At 41.6% G+C, this 16,380-nt stretch overlaps 6 protein-coding genes across 6 annotated transcripts; 3 read left to right on the plus strand and 3 right to left on the minus strand.

The window, feature by feature from the left end:
- Window positions 1–832: 832 nt before the first annotated feature.
- On the plus strand, window positions 833–2,555 carry BDB00DRAFT_762087 (tyrosyl-DNA phosphodiesterase I; the record flags this gene model as incomplete). Its single annotated transcript, XM_053119314.1, has 7 exons — window positions 833–910; window positions 1,012–1,152; window positions 1,217–1,543; window positions 1,629–1,811; window positions 1,896–2,029; window positions 2,265–2,342; window positions 2,429–2,555. The coding sequence occupies 7 exons, from the start codon at window positions 833–835 to the stop codon at window positions 2,553–2,555; spliced, it is 1,068 nt and encodes a 355-aa protein (XP_052980579.1).
- A 172-nt stretch (window positions 2,556–2,727) lies between these two features.
- Window positions 2,728–4,522, minus strand: BDB00DRAFT_761975 (major facilitator superfamily domain-containing protein; the record flags this gene model as incomplete). Its single annotated transcript, XM_053119305.1, has 7 exons — window positions 2,728–2,969; window positions 3,091–3,251; window positions 3,324–3,417; window positions 3,524–3,738; window positions 3,866–4,005; window positions 4,102–4,164; window positions 4,289–4,522. 7 exons carry the CDS (start codon window positions 4,520–4,522, stop codon window positions 2,728–2,730), a joined length of 1,149 nt encoding a protein of 382 aa, XP_052980580.1.
- Window positions 4,523–8,443: 3,921 nt separating this feature from the next.
- Window positions 8,444–9,561, plus strand: BDB00DRAFT_818696 (uncharacterized protein). Its single transcript, XM_053123177.1, has 3 exons — window positions 8,444–8,632; window positions 8,729–8,933; window positions 9,043–9,561. The coding sequence occupies exons 1-3, from the start codon at window positions 8,546–8,548 to the stop codon at window positions 9,306–9,308; spliced, it is 558 nt and encodes a 185-aa protein (XP_052980581.1). The 5' UTR covers window positions 8,444–8,545; the 3' UTR covers window positions 9,309–9,561.
- Window positions 9,562–10,512: 951 nt separating this feature from the next.
- Window positions 10,513–11,106, minus strand: BDB00DRAFT_818697 (uncharacterized protein). Its single transcript, XM_053123178.1, has one exon. It carries the CDS (start codon window positions 11,022–11,024, stop codon window positions 10,719–10,721), a length of 306 nt encoding a protein of 101 aa, XP_052980582.1. The 5' UTR covers window positions 11,025–11,106; the 3' UTR covers window positions 10,513–10,718.
- Window positions 11,107–14,007: 2,901 nt separating this feature from the next.
- BDB00DRAFT_818700 (uncharacterized protein) lies at window positions 14,008–14,885 on the plus strand. Its single transcript, XM_053123179.1, has one exon. The coding sequence runs from the start codon at window positions 14,062–14,064 to the stop codon at window positions 14,641–14,643; it is 582 nt and encodes a 193-aa protein (XP_052980583.1). The 5' UTR covers window positions 14,008–14,061; the 3' UTR covers window positions 14,644–14,885.
- A 1,142-nt stretch (window positions 14,886–16,027) lies between these two features.
- BDB00DRAFT_871410 (uncharacterized protein) lies at window positions 16,028–16,373 on the minus strand (the record flags this gene model as incomplete). The annotated part of the gene is made up of 2 exons (XM_053126825.1): window positions 16,028–16,132; window positions 16,224–16,373. The coding sequence occupies 2 exons, from the start codon at window positions 16,371–16,373 to the stop codon at window positions 16,028–16,030; spliced, it is 255 nt and encodes an 84-aa protein (XP_052980584.1).
- Window positions 16,374–16,380: the final 7 nt, after the last annotated feature.

A 16,380-nucleotide genomic window follows, 5' to 3' on the forward strand; every position in this document is an offset into this window, starting at 1 on the left:
TAACGCAGTGGAACGTAGACGGCAGTTACTGGGACACTTTCAGTGGGCTGTCGGCTAATAATGTATGTTCTCTCCTTGGTATTTTTAAATCAAGTCTCCATTACTCATATTATTTACATACTACTACTGTCAGGATGTCGTTGCTTAAAACAACACGACAGCTTTGGAGACGCGCTGCAACGCGTCGGCCTTTTCGTTCTTTTGCAAAACCCCACTTTTACACAATGTATCAAGACAACGACAGCGATGACGAACAAATGCGACAAGCAATTACAATGTCCCTTCAGCAGCGTATGTATACTACTCTATTTCTTGCCAATACAATGTGGAAGGCTCACGTTTACTACCGTGCTTTTTTAAACCTTATAGATCAAGTCGAACAGCAACATTGCCCAGATGCCAACAGTGACAACACTAATGATAATATTCTGACACAGCGTCTGGACGATGAGGAACGAGAAAGTGAAGACATTCGAAAAGCCATTGCACTTTCGCTAGGCAAACCGGTTGAAAAGCTTACTGCACGAGAAGCCTTACTGGGGTTAACACCGGGCACCAAGCGACCACTCTTAAGCAACAATACTACAGCTACACCTCAAAGTCCCGCAAAAAAGTCTACACCTGCCGGTCCTCCACGTTACTGGGATGGCACTGTCAAACTCACACACGTTACTGGCTTTACTGGCCCTAACTTTATCCGCTTTGAAGAAATCGTCCAAAGGGTAATACAAATAATATAGATAGTGTCATGCCATTGTAAACTATTGAACCTTCCGTCGCACTAACAACATATTGTTTATAGAATGTTTTAAAGAAGGCTGTGCTTACCGCTATGGTTGTCAGCACTGATTGGATTGAGGCACAATTTCCTTCAGATATAAACTTGTGTATTATACTCCATGGACGACCGGTAAATAGTATATATGAAGTGGAACCCTATCTTATATCAGCTCGTAACTAATTTGAAATCAAACGAGATACTAACTTTTTCTGTTCAACATCATTTAACAGGCAATGACTCGGCAGTTGGGACCCAACCGTGTCTTTATTATGCCGCCAATGAAGGATGAAAGGTTTGGTGTTTTTCATCCAAAATTAATGCTATTGGTTCACGAATCATCTTTGCGTGTCGTAATTGGATCCGCTAATTTGGTAATAAACGTCTTCAAAGCTTGACTCTGAGTGTTTCTTAAAGGCTGACACTATTACGGAATAGGAACGGTACGATTACAACGACCTAGAAAACGTTGTATTCATCCAAGATTTCCCGCTCCTCACAAAACATGTCGACTCAGCTGATCGACTTCCTGAGTTCGCACGAGAAATATACGATTTGCTTTGTCACATGCATGTACCATCCTCAGTAAAAACGGAGCTGTTCAAGTACGACTTTTCTCGAGCTAAAGCGCGTGTCGTGGCGTCCGTCTCTGGTGTCTTTGAAGGGGATGATCAGTATAAGCGATATGGCCATGCTCGTCTCGCTCAAGTAATTAAAGATATAGGTGCTGCTGATCCAAGTCGTCCGCCACAAGTAGAAATGCAGGTACTGCAAAACTATATTCAACACAATGACCATTTAAAGGATTGATAAGAAACTGAGATAAGGAAACGTGAATGGTGAGATCTAGACTTCTTCATTAGGTGGTCTCAACATAAGCTATCTGCACGAGCTGCATCGAACCTTTTCAGGGATGGATCCTTATGCAAATGGTGGCAAGACACCACGCCAATCGAAAACAAACGAGCTTCCCCCAATAGACATTGTATACCCGTCAAGAGATACTGTAGAAGACAGCGTGCTTGGTCCACCTGTACGTTAAGTTGCGGAGCGGTTAATGACCATACAGCAATTAGAAAATGGATGACAGTCTATAATGATTTACGGTTCTTTGTAGGGTGCGGGCACTATTTGCTTAAATACTAGCTCGTGGAGAAAATCTACTTTTCCAAAGCAAGTCATGTGCGATGCTATTAGCCACCGAGAGGGCACCTTAATGCATTCAAAAGTATGTATGATGTTATATATAAAGTACCTAATATCTGATTATCAATGTTGGTGAGTAACAACATAAACAACTTTTGCAGTTTATTGTGGCGACTTTGAAATCAAAACATACATCCCCCTCCTCTTCGAAGAGTAAAGCCGCCGCATCATCATCAACGTCATCAAGCAAAGAATTAAAAGGATGGGTTTATTGCGGGTAAGTTAATACAATGGAAGTGATCTTGCAATACAAAAGCTAAAAGTTGGGAAACATGATTAGGAGTCACAATGCCACTATGGGGGCTTGGGGTAAACTATCTCTTTCAAAGAATAGCAAAAAACCCAAGATGGCTATCAAGTGAGTGGATGCGGCTACATTGGCATATTAAATGGATAACTTGCATCTTTAAATAACATCTAATAACCACTGCTATGCTCTCGTAGCAATTGGGAGCTGGGCGTCGTTCTTCCACTATACGAGGATTCAAATATTCCAGTGACGTATGTACGGCCTCCTCCTCGATATAAGCCATCCCAAAACGCATGGACTCAGGATGCAGAGTGGTCATAATTCATGTTTTTATAATGCAATAATACAAGCAGTACATAAATCTTTCAATTCTACCACATTCCATAGATAGCAATAGTTTTTTATATTATGCTTTACTATGATTTTACAGATAGGAATGGGAAAAACAGTTTGATATTAAGGAACGTATACATTTATATGTAGACGAAATTTCTCACAGGATTGTGAGCATTTTTGTATAAAGACGACGCTTGATGATGATCAACAGAAGAGCAGATACGATACATGTGCAGCCACACAAGAACTTGTATGTTAAAAACGGCTCGCTAGAACTAAGTGATTCAATTACACTAGCAATTGTAATCGTGGATGTCCCGAAACCGTTAATAACGGAGAGAACACTTAAAGTAAAAGAAATATTCTCAGAACCGACAAGAAGGATGGTAACAGAAGCACCTATAACACCGAAGCCCAGAATATATAATGAGACGCACTTGGCTAACCAATGGCTTGTACACTTTTTACTTGCCATCTTTTCTATCACATAAATCAAAAGAGAGAAAGCGAATACGCTTACCTAAAGCAGTGTATCCTCCAGAGAAAAAACCATAGATTACAGCAAAAGTCATCAACGTTGCAAAGTTGTAAGCGAACATCCAAAGAAGAAAACAGCTCAATCCGCAAATAATTGTTGAAAATATCAGCATGTTCAGCACTCCTAATCGGCTCGATGTTGCTCTACAAAAAGCGATATATATAAATGGCGCGAAAAAAAAAGTTGTGTGAGATCAAGTTTCCACTATTACAAACCGCAAGCATATGCGACCAAAAAGCGCGGCAGCGCAAATCACGGAAATAATAGCGGACCCTTGTATGTCTGAAAGACCAATGTAAGTAGCATACGCTATAATTGATACAAAAATGATGTGCACAAGTCAATATATAAAAGTCGTTCGATTAAGATTATGCAGTGGGAGCTCAATATATACTTGACACAACCGTGGACTAACATGGAAGAAATGTTGGTGGTAAATACAGAATGCATACTTGTAGAAGGTTTATTATTCCCCACAATATGACATTCGTCTCCTTGAGCATCCCAACCTTGGGCTTGCTTTCGGTAGCGTCATGATCGCCTTGTATATTTGTTTGCGGTCGCTCTTTGATCAAAATAAGAGCAATGAGATTGAGAAACAAGAAGGCGATGCCAAGAATTCGAAATGTCCTGTACATATATATATATATATATATAATATAGAGAGAGTATTATATTTTATCAAGTCAGCAAGCCAATGCTTACATAAAACGAGAGAAGATCTTGCTGCTAAGAAATAAAAACTTGGTGCTGTTACCATCGAGCGTTTAATGCATTGTTAAGCAGTGTAACAACAAATGGTAGTACGATGCCAGCAAACGATGCACTGCTGCTAATAATTGTAAACGCCATACTGCGCTTTTTATGAAACCACTGAGGAATAACACGTAAAGATACCTTCATATATGATAGAATATAAATTTTGAAAGTGTCAAATTTGGTTAGTAGATGTTGGACTACTGATATGAGACGAATCGGATAAGTAACACTCACCGCATACAGAATCGAAACGCCAATTCCACTGCACACACCCACAGAAAGATACAACTGCCATATCTGTATACAATTGTAACAAAAAGTTAAGACATTTGTTTCCAGCTGTGGTATACAAATATATTCAACAAAGCCATGGTTTTCTATGAGCTCGTGCCTCAAATAGAAGAACATGTTACGAATATACCTCGCTTATCATGCTTGCAGCTACTAATCCTGCGGAAATCATCAGTGTGCCTATACCGAGCAGCACCTTTGGACCAGTATAGGTATACAGGTGATTGGATGGCCAAAAAAATATGTATATGACTGCTGGGATTAATGTACCGACACCAGAAAGCTTGATTACTGCATCGTTACTTTTTCCAAATGCGTTGCTTTCGTAATAATTTTGAAAAATCCCTGAACACAATACGATCATGTCGGGGTTATTATGAGTTTTATGCAACTCCTATATTCATGCAAGCCAAAAAAAGTACCTTACATACCCCTTTAATAATTGTGGCGTTTGTTGTGGGCGTAATCATAGAATCGCCAGCACCATCAATGATTAGTGTCGTTTTTGTATCCATAACGCACATTTTTGCTTTTGGGCTTTGGATATATGTACCAGCAGTAAGGTAGTCCACCAACAAGTAGTGTCGCCAAAAAAGTGCCTAGTGAGACGAGCCAGGCATATATTCCGTCGAGCACGGGCAAAATCATGGCTGACATGTTGAGTTGCTGCTCTAGCTCAAGTTGAGAGCTCGTGTCATTTTCAAAGGGTGCATTGTTGCTTTCAGTGAAAGTTGCTCTGTCGTTTCTCGTCTCGTTTTCAAAAACTGTTCGTGAATCGGAGATAGTACTAGTAGCGTCGTCGGTCGTCGTTATCATGTTCCAGAAGGTTTGGTCTGTTTCAGAATGGGTTGGCTATTAAGTAATCTAATACCTTTTTTGGCTCTGCTCTTATAAGTACAATTGATACAAGAAAAAAAGGAGAAAGAGACGCAGGAAAATAAAAGTTACCGCCACCGTTGCAGCAGCTGCACGATAAAAAAAGGATGACTAAAGGGAAGCAATATGTAGATCACATATTGTCTGCATAACTTAGCAGCATACGCAAGTGATGATGAGCAGTAGATGCTTACAGAAAAGCCTCCTCAACGTACAGTGACATCGTGTTGATGCTACATCTGGTAGGAGCAGGCTTGTAAATAAGATATGTAGTATAAAAAAGAATAAAAACAGACATTAGGATGTAAAACGTAGCTCAGCCCACCAAGAAGCATCCCTAGACTGAGAATATACCAACATTGTGTTGTCGATAACTGATCGCGACTGTGTCGGATACGCAAAATAATAAGTAGTTCAGTTTATCTATGCTTGCAGCCTGTAATACAGTAGTGGGTAGCGTACTTTGCTGCCCCCCACCCGCTGATTTCATGTAAAGTTACACAGCAACTATCAAGTTATGATATGAGATGTTTGCCCGATATGAGACGCTTTGGCCAGGTATTTTTATGCAAGCGCTACTTGAAACTGATGTACCATTTTATCAGCAGTTTTTGAATACCCACTGAAGCTATAGCAGCCTCATGCTCTGTCGAAGGATGCGATCCCGGTACAACGTTGCCATAAACGCCGATTGTTAGATTTTAATAGAGAGTATCACCTAACAGAATATCATAATCGGAAACGCTAGCAGTAGTGTTCCCTAGGCATTTCAGCAGGTAGACTTAGATACAGATCGCCAGTAATCATTGAGTTCGGAATACATATGTCCAGCATCAAAGCTCTGCAGCATAAAAACTCAGTGTATCCTAAAAAAAAAACTAAATTGTATCCAAAAGCACCGGGATGTAGCGGAAGCTACTAGCAAGTCACACGAAGCTAAATTAATAGATTACACTGACACCCTCTATAAGCATCAATCCCACCCCAACTACAACAATCATATAATAGTCATCACCTTCGATCACCACCCATAGCACCCCTATATCTTATATCCGTCATCAAGTATAAATGTCAGTGTTTTGAGCAGTAATCAATCTTTAGTTCTATCATCATACATCTTCATATATTATTCCAATTCTATCCCAGTCAATCAAGTCATAGCTGTAACACGGGATCGATCACTTGTTTGGTTGACCAGATGCTACTTAGTGTATATGGAGTGATTAAGTGCCCGGATGTGAGTTGGATGATCACATAATACCTTAACTCTCATTAAATTGCCGTTTCGAAAGTGAAGTGTAAATGCTGTTTGTGTTGGCGAACAAAATGTTTCTTCCTGGCAGTACATTGGCTGCTCCACGCAAAAAGAAGAAACTGCCCAACATTGATAGAGTCGCAACTTGTCTTGATTTTGTTAATTCCCAATTGATTTACATAATCTAACGGAAGAGAAGTAATGGGCGGCTATTGGTACCTGTACTTCATCACTACCAAAATCACTTGTGATTGAAAGTAAGCTTGAAAAAATTCTATAATCAAAGATGTACCACTCTTCTTCCTTGGGTGTGCTACTTATAATAGTTGCCACATACCTAACAATGGTTCGCAATATTGACGTTTTCTCAATTGCCTTTGGATGGCCACCTGATCACATTGTCACACATCCCCTTGCCACATGGAATGGAACGAACAAAATAAACTTTCTTTCTTGAAGGATGCAAGCTTGTGTCCCTGTATGTCGCCTACTTTGTTTCAGGCAAAATCCTGCATCATCCTATTGCAGTAGCTTGTAAAAATAAGAACAGAAATGTTTGCAAAAGTGAGCCGTGTTGTAGTAGTGAGATTACCGTTTTTGCTATGCAGTTAACCGCACGACAGTCAGCAAAAGGTGACATGTGTACTTGTATAACAATGTCGTTTAGGCATCAGTGATGACAGTAGCGGCTATCACTGTGTATAAGTACGAAGAAGAACAACATGGCGCGGGTGCATGCTTTGTTTGTTTTATTTCCGGATAACAGCTTCGAGTCTGTCGTGTTACTCAGTTCTTCCATAAGCTGTCCACAGTCTATATGAATCAAGTTTCTTCCAGAAATTCTTGTTCTAACAGCTGTTTCGGAAGAGTGGATGAATATAACCAGACTCTCTACTACTAATTGCACTGTTAGTGGGTAGGCACGTCGTAGTATACAGATGATGTTTAATCGACTCCTTTTGTATTGTCTTTTGAATACTGATTCGCTAAAGCCAACTCTTTCCTTGCGTGTAGCAACAGATCTGACAGATTTTTTGATGGTATGCCACAAAAAAAATGGTACGATGCGGCTATCCCGTTTAGCTGCCACTACCAGAATGTGTGTCGGTGTGGAGGGATGACGTGGGCATCTTGCTCAAAGAATCTTCCATGCAATTGAGCGGAGAAATGCCATTTGTAAGAGATAAAGTAGGAAACTAAAAAAAAATCGAATAACCAATGCGACTGAAATGAAATAGTATTATGGTTAAGGAAAGGTATGGTTTGCCATGAATAAAGGCAAAATGTATTCAATAAAGAAAGGCTCGATTCAAGGCAACCAACAGGATCGGACCTCGCGTTCAAAATGTGGTACAACCCTCGCTGTTTGAATACTGCTAAAATTGTGTGCACGGCCGCTGCCCACCAACTGATTGTATAAAATCCCCAGAGCAGAGGGGGACCTTTTCATTCGGTTACAAAAGAAAAGAGGCTTTTGCTTATGAGCTGTAATTGACATGAGAGTTTTCTACCATGTCTACAAGCGCTTATGGGGAATGTCTGATATCGAAGAGTTGGGCAATCACTAGATAATAAATGAGATGGAAAAAGAGAAAACCAGAGTGCAGGTCGGAGATTGCACCTCGTGCTCGTTGTTATGTTTTGTACATTACGCTTTTTGTTGCATTACGGGTTCCGAGAGCCTGCAAGTTGGCTATTTTTAAATTTGAAGCACGATTGAGGGGAGACAGCTACTTGAACGGTGAGACACAGTATGGAATTCTACCATGTAATTGCGATCATCGCCTTTAATTACCCCCCAAACTGATATCCCTTCGTAAAGACTAGAGAAAGAGAGCGATGGTTAGCCAGTTACGCAGATAAACCGCTATATTGAATGTGGATATTGTGATCGCATTAATTACCAGGCAACGGTAACTAGCACGCATTACCATGGTTGTGGATATCGCGCTAAGAAGAAAAGGGTCCTGTGCATTTCCCATAGCACCGCGCTATAACCAACAGGCCCCCATTTAAACAACAATCCACGCGCGCGTATGCACTGTATGTATTGCGGTAGCCTAATTGTCACTGTGTCACCTATACCGGATTGTGCTACAAGAAATTTAAAAAAGTTTTTTGAGCGAGAGAGTCGTATATAAGCGACCCGGTGTGCCCCCTTCCTATCCGAGTTTCTTTTCTTTTTCTCTTCATTCATTCACTCTACTCTAAATACCACTCCTTACCTTTCTCTCACATCTCCCTCGACCTATCATCATGAAGTTCTCCGTCGCTGCCGCTCTTTTCTCCTTCGCTGCCACCGCCTATTCCCAGGGTATCTCTGTCATCTCGCCCGGCCTTGGTGTAAGTCTTTCTCACAACAGCAACAAAACATCGAGATTGTGAAAGAAGAGAAGAATAGGAAAAACTGAAATTTTGGGAATATGTCAATTGATATAGGTTGAGTGGAAGGCTGGCACTACCCAAATGGTCACCTGGAGCATCAACAGCACTGCTCCCGCCAAGACCATTCAGAAGCTCACTCTCCGTGGTGGTGCTTCCAACAACCTCGACGTCGCCTACATCATCAGCAACACCGCCTTCGATGCCAGCACCGGCAAGTACGAATGGGCCATTGACAGCAAGACCGAAACTGCCGTTTCTTGTATGTATCTCTCTCTCTCTCTGTGTGTGTGTTAAACATTTAATGCATTGTATATAACTGTTTAGCTCTCCGTAATTGCAATTTTATACTGATATACGCGCATGAATAGACTCTGTTGAAGTTACCACCGACACCGGTTCCAGCTACTCGCCCTACTTCTCCATCATTGGTGCTGCCCCCGGTACCACTAACAACACTTTGTTGGGTGTCCAGCCTGGCGACAAGACCAGCTCCGCTTCCGGCTCCTCTACTGCCGACGCTGACAATGCTGAGAGCTCCACTGAGACTGAGGATAATGAAAGCGCTGCCTCGACCCTCAAGCTCGGTGCCTTGGTTGGTGCTGTTGCCGCTGGCACTGCCGTTGCTCTTTTCTAAGCAGCTTTAGATAGAGTTACTTCTTTTTTCCCTCTTTCCTCGTTTGTTATCCATTCCATTCCCTCCTGTTGTATCCAGTAGCATTATAATACTACGTACTTAGCTTCTTTTTTAAAAAAAACCTCTTAATGATTTATTTGTTCCACTAGCATATAAGAAAACCAAACCAAATGTTGTAACTATTATTGTGTCATGTCTGTATTGTCTTTGGGTACTGGAAAAGAGAAAGGGCGGGAGCGAAAGGTATGCTCGATCGGCCCCAGGTTGTACATTGGAGTAATACAAACTCGTGCACGAATTATCGAGCCTGTGCAACCACATCTCCGATGTATTTAGCTATTACGAGATAATTGGTTGCCACCACTTTGCTCAATTCTTTCCTTTTATTCACATGCAGGCGGGTGTCAGAACGAACCGCTTCGCTTGAAACCATTTGCTTCTTAGTTTCAATCTACTGCATAGTTGTCCGGACATGCTTGTGTTATTTGTTAAAAACATCGTGGCTCTGTTTGAACTTGTGTAAGAAGTATAAGCCGACGATGCATATTGCACACATACTGCCATATTCTCATTATTATTAGTAAGATTTTTTGAAGCGATTAATTTTGGGCAAACACATTCACGCTTATCTAGCTGTCAAAAATGTTAGTCGTAGCACCTCGATTTTTTTAAGCAAGTTCCCTCTGATACTTCTCGGATGAAAAAGTTAAAAAGTAGCCACAAGAGTTATCCATCCATTACTTTTAGGTGCTCGTTTGGTCAAGTAACTAGATCGGATGCTAGTGGGGCTGTTGTAAAATTTCGATGAACAACCTCCACACCGTCCATTCTACACCGGGTGCAGCGATTCTGCGTTTCAAAAGGCCCCAATAAGAGAATTACTTGATGGTCTAACGAAAAGAATGCAGAAAGACTTGTAATTTGAGATATTCCAAACGGCTACCTCTCATACACAAAAAGCAAAAGAATGCAAAAACCAAGAGACAATTACTAGCGAGGCGACGATTAGATGATACAATTACAATACTCAATGATCAAGACGTTGCCTAGCGACGTAATTTAGTCAGTTTCCAGATTTTCCACTTCTGCCACTTGGTAGTAACAGCAGAATATCCAGCTTTGATAAGCTCATTTGAAAAGAGCACTTATCCACGAAAAGATCCCCATGATCCAGCGGCCTACTACTATTAGCATGAAAATATGCCATGTTTGTAATTCCACTCTTTTTTTTTATTCCCAAACTGGTAATATTGCGTGCGTAGAAATATGATGTTGTTGTGTAGTTTTAGGAGATGTCGTGTATATATATATTTACATAATCTTTTGTGTGTGTGTGTGTTGTGTGTGTAGAGAATTGTAAGTTGGTTTTAAAAAGAGTTATTACACTGTGCATGTGTGTGGGATTCACCTCTAATGGGCAACTTTGTGTGCATGCTTGATTTCACCATAGCAATGGCTACATAAATGATGCATCAATTTGCTGTTTCCGCATGCTGGACATTGGGTGACATTTTCTTTGTTCTCCAGGCCCTTGTTGGACGCGCGCATTCGCTTTTTCGAGTGTGAGGTCTTCTTTTTCGGAGCAGCCCAAAGGAATGGTTCGAGCCAAATGGGGGTTTTAAATGTGCCTGCAGTTGCTGCAAGTGCACCCAATCGAGGTGCTTGTGTCGTTAATGAGGGCAATGAAAAGTGGTATCCAAGTCGTGCAAGTGCCATTGTTGTTGCTGTCTTTTATTATCAAAGATATAAAAGTTGAGAGAGTGTATTGTATGGCAGCTCAACTTTGGGACGCGCAAAGCCACCATCCCCTAGCAAAGGGGTGGGGGGCTGCCCCTCTCATACTCCGATCAAGCGCCGCATCTCGATCTTTTGGTACCGTTACTGCTACCTACATGAGGCCTGGGTTCCTGTAATCTGGGAACGGCTTTTGATGAGCTTTGTTTTTGTAAGGAGCCGGACATACCTGTCATAAAAGGAGACATTCTTCTATATGTGTGTGGCGTATCTATTGCTTAATAAACGTGTACAACTACCTCCGATAATGATGAAGAAAGGTTGTTGTTGTCGCTGCTGTCGGAAATATAACCTTTGAGCTGAAGCACTATCACGAATGCTATGTCTGTATGACTTGCATGTTTATTTATTCAAACAGAATAGTCATCATCTTAAAACGTTTTTATAATAGGGGTCTGGGAAAATTTCTTCGAGCACATTGGTACACTAAACGAGAATCAATTTGTTTAGATGATGTTCTAGATCTGCAGATGTGTGCGCAGCCATAATAAAGAATGCAAAATACAATGCTGCTAGAGAAGAAGGTTACAAGGTTCTACGGCGTACTATAGACAATAAAACAAGCTACAATAGAGCAGCATGCCATAACTTTAATTCACTAAGCAACAAGTAGAATGCAATATCACTATATAGTAACGTTTTGTTTTGTTATTTGTTGTGTAAAGCAATCCACTCCCTATAACAAGGATTGATGGGGAGCTATTTGTTGAAAGAAAATTCTAACACGTAAAGGAGATGACTCAAAAGCACAAAAACAAAGTTTATCATGTCCACTTGCATTACCATCAACGGAGTAAATGATCATATACGGTTCTGCTTGATGAATGGCCCAAAAGACAATATTACAAACGAATAGTAGCGTAGCATGGTAATGCAAATTGACGAATGAGCAGTAGAAAAGAGCCTTTCCAGAATAATCACAACCGTCCACGGATGCTATAATAAAGATGACACAATACGCACTCTAACCTAGGGATCAGTAAAGTAGAGAGAAAGTTTACAAAGAAGGGAGTTACAACTGTATATTGGGTGAATGGATGATGAGGGATGATGATAATGATGATCATGGGCAAAAGATTAGAGAGAGAAAAAAAAAGAGAAGAGAGGAACGCCATCATCTGATATATTGTATGCTTGCCGGGTTTCGGATCGATAATGATGACAGTAACTAGCTGCTATGTATGAGTAACTTATTCTACCTTCTTAGCAGAACATTTCTAATCGGTCATTGCACTGCATAGTTTCTGTCTTGTATGCTTTGTGTGTATGCATTTCTATAGGAACAATAGTTTTGAATTGTCTAATGCATCTTTATTATGTTTGGAAAGAGCCCGAACTTATCACTGATGAAACTGATCGAAGCAGCAGAAAACCCGTAAATAATAGCATTGTCCCAAATAGTAAGAGGAACGAGAGAAGGAGAGGAGGAACGGGGCCCGCCGCCCGTCGTCCTTTCCTTCTTCGTTCTCCCCACCCCCCCCCCTCGCACACCACCTTTTTAGAAAACATGAGCACCCACTGTACAGAGTGGCGCCGTAGGATAGATCCTGCTGAACTTTTATTATAGGTGCCCATAAAAAATAACAAACATAAAGCCACGGGTATAGGATCTGTTATTTGGGTCTGGTGAGTATATGTGGTCCAGTTTGTAGGCAGTACATACTAATTTAAGCTCAGAGTCTTATGGGTATGCCATGAGTGGGGTATGGTTTTGCAAAGAGTCAGAAAAGAGTGACCCTGTTCAACCACCATGATCCGGGTCAGATGACCCAGTGGAATCACCTTGAAAAAAAAAATAATGTTATCTGGACCCAGGAGGTCCCCTTTGGAAACTTGATCCTCAACCAAGACACTAACCCAACACCCCCTCCCATTACAGCATCTAATACCACGCATCCCTCCGGCACCGTGCCTGACGGATATGCTTTTGCCTTCTATATATATTTGGTTACTGACTCTCCTTCTTTCCTTTCTCTACTTCTTCTTTTCAATTGTGATAAAAGGAGTACTGTTGCCGCCCTGCCCTTTTGTTTTTTGTTCCACTATCTTATTTTCTCCACAATTTATAACGCTATGGCTTTCTCAATTCCCATTTATCGTGTATCGGACGTCCATGCTGACAAGGTAATGAATTTATGCGGGCAAAAGGAATTGGCTTTTCAGATATAATATATGTGGAATGGGCAGTGGAGTGGTAGCCTAGTATATCTCTAGCATCATATATTGTATCAGCAATTATGCTCATCATCCTATTACGTGGTATATTGAACGAAATTTAGCAACCGAGCACGCGTGGTGTATTGCCACTGACACCGTCTCCCACTACAGCATCCTCCTCCTCCTCGTATTCTTCGGGTCACCTAGAAGTGTCCCACTATACAAAGCGGCATGGTAGGTTTTGAAAGAAAAGGCTATATTATCTGTGGTAGTGTAGAAAGCAAGAGCCGGCCGGGGAAGGCCCGATGCATTATTATTTTTTGGCCCAGAAGAAGACATGCTAAAAATAACTGACCTATTGCTCGTCCTTTTCTCAACTTCCATGTTGTATATACGTGTCTGTATATGCAGAAGCAGACCACCACAGTCGACAACCACTGAAACAATCTCCGTCATCTTATCGGTGCAATACCAGCAATTATAACAACAAGCGCCGATATGGTTCCATAACGGATCACCAGAATGCAGCATTTCTAGGTAATATATAAAGTCTTTATATTTCCTTTTAAGTCTCTTTGTCTAATCTATCTCTCTCTCTCTTCTTGTATTCTTTTTCTTCTCTCCTTGCAATAACCAAGATTCTTCAGGCCCTTCAACAGCACGCTCAATCAGAAACGACGACGACGACACTGCGAGTATAAGAAGCGTTTCCTCAAGCGGTAGTGAAGCCTCATTTAAAACTGCCACAACAACAACAGCAGCAGAAGCAGCAGCAGCTAAATTTGCAAACACTCAACTTGACATGCCACCGACACCACCACACACAACCGTGAGTCCCAATGATAACGACGAAGGTCTCTATCTATTATGGACACATCAGCTGCTTCGAGAGCGAGGATTTAAGCCACCTCCTTGCCGTTTAAAAGAAAATGACGTAGATGTCTTGGCCAAACAAGACGTAACGGGACACGACGAAAATAATTATCAACATCATCGTCTTGGCCGCCACGATAACGATGAAGATAAAGAAGAAGAGGAGGAGGAGGAGGAGGACGAAGATGATAGCGACGACAGTCGGAGCACCGATAGTAGCCTTACAGACGGAGACAACGATAAAGAGTCATCTTTATTACTAACGACTCCCGATATCGCTGACTATGGCAGCAGAATGCAAATGTACTCGTCATTCAATTCATGTGCATCGTCGTTCACGGGTAGCCGTTCACAGCAACCCGAATACTTTCACCACCGACCTTCCGCAGCATCGTCGTCGATGCATCTTTCTGCCGCCGCAAGGCATGCAGCCGAAGATGAAGACGAGCAAGACAAGCCTCTGTCGTTTTTTGCGTCATTTTTTGGAGCCTGTTTCTCCTGCCGTCGCTGAAAACGTACGATACATGAACCCTCCAACCCCCTCTATACATCATATACTCCTCATTTACATTCACATGAGCATTTCAAAAAAATACCTGTCGTTTTCTTTTTATTAAATACAATTGATGGTCGTTGTTGGAGAGAACGTGCGTGTGTGTACGTAATATGAAAGGGCGTGCTATATAACTGACCAGCAGCCACACACGTATGTTTCGTTATATATATTATTAATAATAAATAATAACAATAGTCATATACTTACCATCGAGTGTTGATGAGGGTGCGTTCAATGTCAGTTCTTCAGGAACATAATGCATGTGTGTGATGTAGTACAATGACTCGGGCAGCAGCGGCATTTTTTTTATTGATTGCACTTGCGCCTAAACCCCACCACGTAGCATACAATATACTTGTTGTTTGAGTAGATAGATTCTATTTCTTTTAGAAACCACTGATCTGCATCGTGACCCCTCGTGACGCACCGGGGCCAATGAAAGGTAACGTGTATCTTGGCTCCATTGTTCCTATTTCTTCTTTCGGGTTTGATCTAGTCATCATCATACTGTCCAGTAACAACAGCAGTGAGTGGTTGTAGTACACTTCAGTCATGTCGCCCCGATTAGAAAAGAAGAATGGCCAGTGCTCAAGGCCATGCTACAAAGACATGAATGACCTTGTTGCAATGTTATATGTTTGAACGATCCTACCATCTGGGGTAGTAGTACAACAACAGTATCATCGTCATGAAGCTCCCCTACCACTTTGTAGGGTTACGGAAACAGAGGCGTCGGTAGTATTAGTAGTTTTTACTATCCAACCAAGGCAAGGAGAGAACAGCTTGGATACTTTGAAAGAAGCTTCTACAAAGACTTTTTTTTTTGATATAATGCACGGAGCATCCCCACTTTTGCACCGCCCCCACCCCTCAAAGTTTACTTGTTGTACTCCTTCCTTCCTTCTCGACTACCTACTCCCCCCCAACACCAACACATATTCGTCAGCTGCATGCTCCATGCAACTCTTTGCATATGAGCCTGGTGTGATGTAAGAATGTGTCTGCTCGTCCAATGACAGCTTCAAGACCAGGGTCGCATAGCGCTGTTTCCAATTCTCATTCGCTGATGGCATGGCCTGCTTCGCAATTATAAGACGCTTTTGATGCCATCAGTATACCTGCATCTCTATAGGATACGCATGTATCCTTGCTCACTCACTCTTTTCCGATGCTGACCACTTTGCTGACCACTTTGCTAAACACACATCAGAAACACACTTCCATCCATCCATCCATTCATTTTACGGATCCGTACGACAGCACTGTGCTAAATCGTTCGCTCTATGTATAGGCGTTGCTGTGTAAGGTTGATGGTGACAAGGCTGCTTATGTTTTATTATTAAGCTTGTTTCTTGGACATTTCGTCCAATTCCTTCTTGATGGCATCTGTGGTCTTTCGCTGTTCAGCGAGAACGTTTTTCAAAGCCTTGATCTTTTCAGCCTCCTACACACACACACATATTACAAGGAATTGTCAGCTTTTTTGTGTAACCTTCTTTACGTTGTGATTACGCAAGAAAAAAAGAAAGACGTACAGCCTGTCGTGCCCACATATTCTCAACTGCCTTTTCCTTGTCATTCCAACCCTTGGATTCTGCGGTGGCTCCTTCAGTATTGCCGTGAATGTTTGCACGTTGCATTTTGATGTGTCTAGCACGTTGTAAAACCCGAGTGGCACGTTGCATGGTTTGA

This window comes from Zychaea mexicana (assembly GCF_025766255.1).
Source record: "Zychaea mexicana strain RSA 1403 chromosome Unknown BDB00scaffold_28, whole genome shotgun sequence".
Lineage (NCBI taxonomy): Eukaryota > Fungi > Mucoromycota > Mucoromycetes > Mucorales > Lichtheimiaceae > Zychaea > Zychaea mexicana.